Source organism: Lactuca serriola, chromosome 5, assembly GCF_051521515.1.
Source record: "Lactuca serriola cultivar US96UC23 chromosome 5, Lser_US96UC23_V15, whole genome shotgun sequence".
Classification (NCBI taxonomy): Eukaryota; Viridiplantae; Streptophyta; class Magnoliopsida; order Asterales; family Asteraceae; genus Lactuca; species Lactuca serriola.
Genome location: NC_136412.1, coordinates 306581128 through 306589613, shown reverse-complemented (window position 1 = coordinate 306589613; position 8486 = coordinate 306581128). Strand labels below are relative to the sequence as shown.

At 31.8% G+C, this 8486-nt stretch overlaps 1 protein-coding gene across 1 annotated transcript; it reads right to left on the bottom strand.

Annotated features, from left to right (window-relative positions):
- Nucleotides 1–4937: 4937 nt before the first annotated feature.
- Nucleotides 4938–8241, bottom strand: LOC145050717 (3-isopropylmalate dehydratase large subunit, chloroplastic-like). The gene is made up of 8 exons (XM_078998920.1): nucleotides 8197–8241; nucleotides 7746–7799; nucleotides 7391–7441; nucleotides 5736–5801; nucleotides 5515–5637; nucleotides 5275–5349; nucleotides 5089–5166; nucleotides 4938–5015 (listed from the first exon to the last, which is right to left on the bottom strand). Exons 1-8 carry the CDS (start codon nucleotides 8239–8241, stop codon nucleotides 4938–4940), a joined length of 570 nt encoding a protein of 189 aa, XP_078855046.1.
- Nucleotides 8242–8486: the final 245 nt, after the last annotated feature.

Here is an 8486-nt window from a genome sequence, read left to right as displayed (position 1 = left end):
TCCCTTTGCCATAGGGTCTATTTATACTTGTAAACTCCTTAAGGGTTACAGCTTAAACCCTAGTTGGATAATCTTCTCTTAAAGCAATCCAAATCCATTCCTTAGATAGTCTTGGACGATTTTAAGCTATCCCTAGCTTCTAGAATTCGTCCAACATCTATCCAATATGGATTTACAGTCTAAAGTTTAACTATCAAACAATTGACAATTTATACCCTCTTATTTAATTAATCTCTTTAAGTCACCAAATTAATTCTAATTAATTCTATGACTTATATTAATCAAATAACAATATTATTATTCTTTATATTATTCTCATAATATATTAATAATATTTATTCTCTCTTAATAAATCATCCTATCAAGTTGCTATGGTGAAGGCAACCCAAAAAGGACCATGCACAACCGGATCAAATACTTGCCTAATATAGTTGCAGCCTTAGACACTATTCCAACAGTGTTGAGCATTGGAACAAACTCGCGCTTTCTGGAATCACCTTATGGAATATGATAAGAAGGGGTGATCGCAAGACGATAATATCATATGGTCTTAAAACCTAGATATATGGTTTGTTATTTGTTAATTAGTTGTACATTGATAATGCGAAACCACATCAGTAAATTGATGTTATAAAAAAGCATTGTTGTGTATAATTGATTAGTGAATAAGTAAATGCATATAAGTCAAAGTTTATCTGTTACTTTTATTCTAAGAGAGTAAAAGCGATATCTCGGCCGCTCGATGATTTGATTTGACTTATGTGCCAGGACCGGTCAGAACTAAATTGATGTGTTCGATTAAGTTCTATGTCGAGTAAATCTGAGATCGAGAAACCAACTGCTGGACAAATGATTCCATAGAAATGTCCGCGTAATATCTAAACAGAGGACTGTACGATCCCTTATCTAAAGGACAGGACTGATAAGATCAGAGTTTGACAGTGTCTTTGAGAGCTACGATTGCTAACCGGATTATGCTTATATAGTTACTAGACTTATCCAAGTGGGAGACTGTTGGAATAGTGTCTAAGGCTGCAACTATATTTGGCAAGTATTTGACCCGGTTGAACATGGTCCTTTTGGGTTGCCTTCACCATAGCAATTTAACAGGATGATTTATAATGAGAGAAGAAATATTATTAATATATTATGAGAATAATATAAGGAATAATAATATTGTTATTTGATTAATATAAGTCATAAATTAATTAGGAATTAATTTGGTGACTTAAAGAGATTAATTAAATAAAGGGGCATAAACTGTCAATTGTATGATAGTTGTATTTTGGGCTGTGATTCCTTATGAATAAGGGGTGGACGATTTTAGGGTTTAAAAGAGCCTAGAGATTGTCCAAGGGCTTATCAATAAGGATATTGGATTTCTTAGGGCCTAAGTTATCCAATTAGGGTTTTAAGGGTGAAACCCTAGGAAGCTCACTAGTATAAATAGACCCATAGGGTTGAGGAAATCGACACACTTGAATCTCAAGAAACCCTGGCCGATTTCTCACCCTTCTCTCTCTCTCTATTATCATCCTCTTGCTAGTTGGTGTTTGTAAGCCATTAGAGGAGTGACAATTGTGACTCTAAGCTCCAAGGACAAGAAGATTCAAGCAAGCAAATCAAGGTAATCTTCTAGATCTGTTTTTTCATATATGATTTGAATGTTTTTTCTTTAGATCTATCAATCAAAGTCTTGGATACATTGCATGTTCAATTAGAGAAATCTAGATCCAAGCATTAGGGTTTGCATGTGCACATAGGAATGTTCTTATGGCTCAAACCCATCAAGAGTTTGTTAGCTGTGGGTGGTGCGACATTGAGCTAGGTTTTAATCGGTTTGTGGTTCAAGTGAGTCTCCTCACTATACTTGTAGGTTGAAGGCACCGATACTGACCCACTGGATTATGTATGTAGGAAGACCAGGTGGTGGCCCTTGGGAGTTGTATGAAAGACCTACTATGGCTCCCATCAAACTGTATGCAAGACCAAGGTATGGACCCTGACAGTTATATGTAGGATGCTAGTTGTCTTTGTGATGCTTGCATGGAAAACCCGGAGGTGGCTCTTGGCACTTGTTTGTAAGACCTAGTTTGTTGGCCCTCGACTTAGAAAGAAAAGATCATGATATGGCTCATGGCATGATAGTAATTGTAAGACTATGGTTGACACATATCACTCTCTACTCTATGTATGATTTCCACATATAATTAGAATAATACCCAACTTTATAAAAGAAAAAACAATAATAATAAAATAAATAAATAATTAAAAATATATATATTAAAAGTAAATAAATAATAAAATTTTATTCGTTTTGTTTAGACTATTCGATTCTTATTTTATAAACCAAAGCCAATCCAAAATCCAAAATAAAAATTCGGTTTTGTTGAAAACCAATCCAAAAATCTGAATTTGTGAACCAAATAGTCTAATCTATATTGTCTAATTCGACAATTCGGTTTTAACCAAATAGTGAACAATCCTAATTTTATATAAATTTGTCTTATTTAAATATAACGGGGCCACCCTCATCCTATAAAATCTTGTTCCTTTACATACTCCGTAGGGAGGAAGATCACCATCTCCGACCACTTTCTCTTACTTCATTATTCAAGCCTAAATATGTAATCAATCAAACTCAAAAACTAAAATCAAAACTAAACCTGAAATAAAACCCAATGGAATCAAAGATCTCTATCTCATAGTACAACTGAGATGCAGTGATCTAAAATGAAACCCATTACAATCAGAAAAAATTGAAATTCAACATAAAATGCATAGTGATTTGTAATAAAACCCATAGTACGGCTGAGATGCAATAATATTTATGTATTCTACGTAACTTAAACATATCATATTAGACGAATGTCTGTATATTTTACGTAACTTAAACATATTTTATATTTATAGTCGGATTTATAAAATATATCATAACTGAAATACAACCTACTGAATTTATAGTCAAATTCTAGATTCAACAAAGCAAAAACACTTAATTTTGGGGACAGGAGGATGTAATCACTTGGAACTGTCAATCCTATCTACCAAATTCTATGTGTATATTCACTCGGTGCTATCGTTCAATTTTTGGTTCTTGTTATAACCGGATAGATTTTTCAAAAAACATTGTTGTATAAGAACACTACTTGAAAGTACGATGATGTGAGAAAATAGGATGCTTTGAGAGCTAAAATAATGAAAGTACATAGGTATTTCCTTTTTTAATATAAAATCAAATAAACACATATGTATTGAAAGTTGAAACAGACAAAAATAAAAAAAATCTTATTATAAGTGAAATTTTGAAAATTACATTTTTTATTAGTGAAATTATTAAAATTTAATTATTATCAATAAATTTACATAGGTTCCAACACCAAATTGTAATCCTCTCAAATTTCATTGTGTTTTAAGGCCTATTATATTGTAGTAAACTTTATGAAACTCTTTTTTTCTTTAGTTAAAAATTATTTGTTGATAGTGCTCAAGGTTAAAATTATTGATGTTTAGATCATACCTAAGTAAATGAAACCATATCATCACTACTTAGAAAGTAAGCAACCAATGAATTAATGAAATTCCATTTTAAAAAAACCATAAAAAGGAAAATCACATAAAAATGCAAGATTATTGGTTTGAAAACACACCATGATATAACATTACATTTTATTATAGAATTATGTTTTTAACATTTTTCTTATTAAGACAACCTACTTTTTCAACACACCTATTATAACATCAAACTTTAAACACGCCATGATATAGCATTACATTTTATTATACACCATGATATAACATTACATTTTAAACCCTTTTTACTTCAAATTTTTGCTCGAATCAACTCACGCAATCAATCTTTGTGGCTAACATGTAACCTTATAAAAATCAAACTAGTCAAACAGTTAAACCTATACAACCCATGTGTTTGGACGAACGATTTTATGTGATTAATATTGAATGTTGACATGTCTTTTAATTCATCACTACTCATAAGATTACTAAACAGTGTAATTTCTTGATATACTATTATCTAGAGTAGAAAAGTTAGTAATCATAGATACCTTTATTTTATCATCATGTACCAAAACTAAAAAATATAATATAAGAAATATATTTATAATCCTCAGCTTTCATATAAACCAATATATATCAAAAGAATGTGATGACCATTTACAAAAGGCAGACATTTCATCTTCATAATGAAACTTACGGACTATGTTTTGATCACTTTTATATAATTATTTAGTAATTAACATGACAATAAAAAAGTTATCAACTTTTTATACCTAATCTTCAGTTGCTTTAGCCAAAGATACAACATGCGCACTACTACAAAAAAAAAACAGCATTACCAACAGCCAAAACGATCGGTAATCCGTCGCTAATAGGCTGACGGAATTGAAACAGACCAAAATCCGTCGGTATATTCTTGTCGCTAATTGTTTGTAACAGATTTCTGACAGGTATGCCAAATTTTTAGCGACATAATTTTCCGTCAGTAACTAGTAACCGATCACCAACGGATATAGTTTTGCAACAGATTACCGACGGAATGTGTTTGTAACAGAGTATCGACAGAATAACTCACTAACGAGTTACCGACAGAATCTCAGAATAACTCACTAACGGATTACTGACAGATTTTTGTGACAGATTAGAGACAGATTTTGGCATTATCAAAAACTATTATAAATTCATGAAAAATTAAAAATAATTACATATTCAACACAGAAAAAATATTAAAACATAAATAAAATCTATATTTTAAAACCAACAAATAAAAAAAAAGTTTAAGTATGCAACTTCCATTAAATCATCGGTAAGTAGCAATTTTATTTAAAAATAATAATTACATAAAAGTCCATTCTTTTATATTAAATGGGAAAAAAATGTAATAGAAAAACACAAATTAGAAAAGCCTAACAGAACCTTTTTTAAACATAAATAATATAAGCTTCAGTTCCTGCCAAAATAGATGCCCCAAACAAGCCGATCTTTTTCCAAAAATGCCTCTATAATTTAAAATTTGATATCATATTTACATTAAAAGTAACACGTAACTATATAAATTGGTTAAAAACTTACTGTTAGACTTTCGATAGTTGAATAAACAAACTCCATTGCTTTATATGTGGCACCAGATATAGATCTTTCACCAATTATCTATGACAAAAAAACTAATTGGTGAATCAAGATAGGAAGTTTAAAGTTGTGTTTAAAAGATTACTTTTTGGTAAATTGTAACAAGAACTTATCGAGAGTGAATCTTACTTGTAAAATCAAATCTTTTGCAAGAAGATAATCTGGCATTTCTCCATCGAATACGAATCCTAAGGTTGGAGGCACCTGTAAACATGGTAATGGTGAGCAAAGTTTTTATAATTCCAATGGAAAGAATCATTCAATTCCTTCCCTAATTCCATCATAACAAACAAACACCACCTATGAAGAAAGGCAAGAGAAAGAACCAGAACACAATAATACATTTCAAAGAACATGAAATATTCAAACCTTAAGCAATAACTTTCCGGTTCCTAACACAAATATGGCATCAGTGTTAATGTTTTTGATTCTGGTAGCAAGTTGGCCAAATGCTCCAGCAATGAACGTATAGGAATCGATACCAAGTAAGACCTAAATACAAACCATGAACAAAGTTAACTAATATAATATATCTAATTACTTATATAATACTTAATATTTGAAATTGAATTTAATTAATTTGTGTGTACTTCTCTAGGGATACATTGACCTTGTGCAAGATCAACATGGCAGACACCTTTGTAATCAGTATTAGCCTAAAAAGACAATTAATTTTATTTAATCCATCATCCAAAAGCTTATAAAATAACAACAAAAAATATAACAATAGTAAATGTTCGTTTCATCGTCCTCTTCCTCAAATATGTGATCTTTATCGGGTAAAATATAGGGATGTCAAAAAGTCCCGTGGGACCCCGATCCCGCGGGGGCCCCGTCCCGTATGGGGGCATTTGTTGAAAAAAATCGGGGACAGGGGCGGGGGTGGGGGCAAGGTTAACCCCCGTTTTAATTTCGGGGGCGGGGGCGGGGGTTGGTAGTCCCGTCCCGAAACCCCCGTGGGGGCCCCGTTAATAAATTATATAAATTGACATATGTTAATTATATAAGTATAATAAACAACAAAATGATTTTTACGTACAAAAATTCAACAAAAAAAATGTTTTTAAGTTGTTTGTAATATGTAAAATTATGTTATAAATATCTATTTGTTATTCAAAAAATAGTTTATTTTAGCCCAAACAAGAACTTATTTTAGCCCAAATAAGTTAGCCCAAAATCAATCGGGGGCGGGGAAACGGGGGCGGGGGTCAGAAGGGGAATTCGGGGGCAGGGGTTGAAAGAATGGAAATTTCGGGGGCGGGGGAACGAAAATTTTTTGGGGGCGGGGGCGGGGGATGCAATCCCCGTCCCGTTTGCCCCCGTTGACATCCCTAGTAAAACATATGCCTGTTTTGGAAGAAAAGCACCACCACTATTTCATCATACTCTTCTCAAATATGGTAGTCTGTATTTAGTAGCAATCACAAACAAATAATAAATCTTCTAAAGAATTAATATGAATGTAAATATATATAGAAGATTTATGCCTTTTTCAAGATATGTTAACTTGACACATGCAGCTTGGTTGGCCATGTCTTTTTTTTTTCCATTAAGTATTATTTGGAGAAATGATATTCAAAAAATATGTTAGAAAATGATTGCAAATCAAGGAAAATGTAAGAAAAACAAATAAGGGCAAATTTCTAAAAATTGCCCCACGTTCTATCTTTTGACCAACCTTGTTCAAGATATAATGCAAAAAAACATTATTTTAAAAAGTTAGTGTCAACCAAGAGAAAAAAAACAGTTTTTTTTTCCATTGTACTTTCCTTTTTTCTTAAAACGGAATTGTAGTTTCAAAAATCAACGTTAATTATACTTATAATTTTTTCATATTAGGACATTGTAGTTTGAAAATTGTTTTGTCTTTCAATGACATTACCATAGTTTCAACTACAATGTTGTAATATGAAGAAACGAAAGTAGGATGTTAAAAAATGAAAGTAAATTGTTATTTAACCAAAAAGAACATGAACTTTGAAATGGGTATCTAAAAATAGTAAATCTTGATAAGGAAAAAGTCATTTTTACCTGTTCATAATCCTAAATATTTACACAATCATCCTCATTTGAACATCTAAAGATAGAAGGCTTGTCTGGGCACCGCTACAACATACAAAGGAGGAGAAGAATCCATGATGAAGGTTTGATATTGTTGAAAAATGTCAAATCAGTGGCTTCTAATGTATTTGAAGTTTCATCTAGTATAGATAGTAGCCCCATGTTTTTCTGCAAACCATCATACCTGATTTGATGCATTGTTGCGAATGAGATTGGTTAACAATTCAAGACAGCCCTGTGAGGTTACAAATATTGGAACAGATTCAATATCTTTGCATAACAAGCTAACCAAAAACAATAGAAACCCATTGATGGTATAGACTTGAGTAAGAGTTAACTAATCACCTTCACAACAACACCACCTTCTGAACCTCCTCTTCTTTAATGATACTCAAAATCTTCTCAAAAGCACCATTAAAAACCAAGATTTTTTTTTTGGATTTCTAGTATAGCAATCAAAGGACATTAGGCAAGAAACAGAAAGTAATGTAACATTATTGTTAAGCAAAGAGTTTGACAATAAATAGGAGGAAATTTACCTCTGCTTCTCGTGTAAAGTAGGTGAGAAGTAACAAGGCCTCATTCCTTATGACCTACAAGGAAATCAACGTAGTGGTTAAGAAAAAAGACTTATTAAACATCATAGACATTTAAAAATTGCATACCTAATGTAAGGGTCGAAGTCTTGCAAAGAGTCGAATAGTGTTTAGTCTATTTTCGTATGTAATGTATTTACTAAGTCTCTTTTGTATGAAGCGTAAAGGTTCCAGACTTAGTATTTTTTGTACTCTCATGTTCCTTATAAATAGGGACTGAGCTTTGGTTTAGACTAACGAGTTTTCCAGATTTCATAGTCTATGTTTTGTAATCAAGCTTACTGAGAGTAATAGAAACTTCAAAGTCTTATTTACTTTCTGAGTTCATTACATTGATTAATCTTGTTCTTAATCGATTTCTCATATACAATTGGTATCAGAGCAGGAATCAAACTGCATTGATCTGATTTTCTTTCTGAGTCATCTGATTTTGAGTCATTTTTTTGTCTCAAAAGTTTCTGCGCTTTTGGATCTGAAAATCACGTCTGATCTACATATTTGATTAGATTATGCATTCAAATTGTATAATCGAGTGATCGATTATATGTTTCTGATCAATTTGTTTGATCAAATCTCAAATTCATCAAGTTTTCTGTGATTTTTGAATTTTTTTCTCGTGTGTTTATCAATGGTGAACTTGAACATGAACACAATGACTTTGTATTCTCATCTGCTCGGATCATC

What these genes read in the sequence shown, in the direction of transcription:
- LOC145050717 (XM_078998920.1), bottom strand. Translation starts at nt 8,241, where the DNA reads ATGACTCAAAATCAGATGACTCAGAAAGAAAATCAGATCAATGCA. An exon ending in GCAACAATGCATCAAATCAG is followed by an intron (nt 5,802 to 7,390) that starts GTATGATGGTTT and finishes TTGTCTTTTTAG; the next exon opens with GCTAATACTGATTACAAAGG. An exon ending in CCGGAAAGTTATTGCTTAAG is followed by an intron (nt 5,350 to 5,514) that starts GTTTGAATATTT and finishes CCATGTTTACAG; the next exon opens with GTGCCTCCAACCTTAGGATT.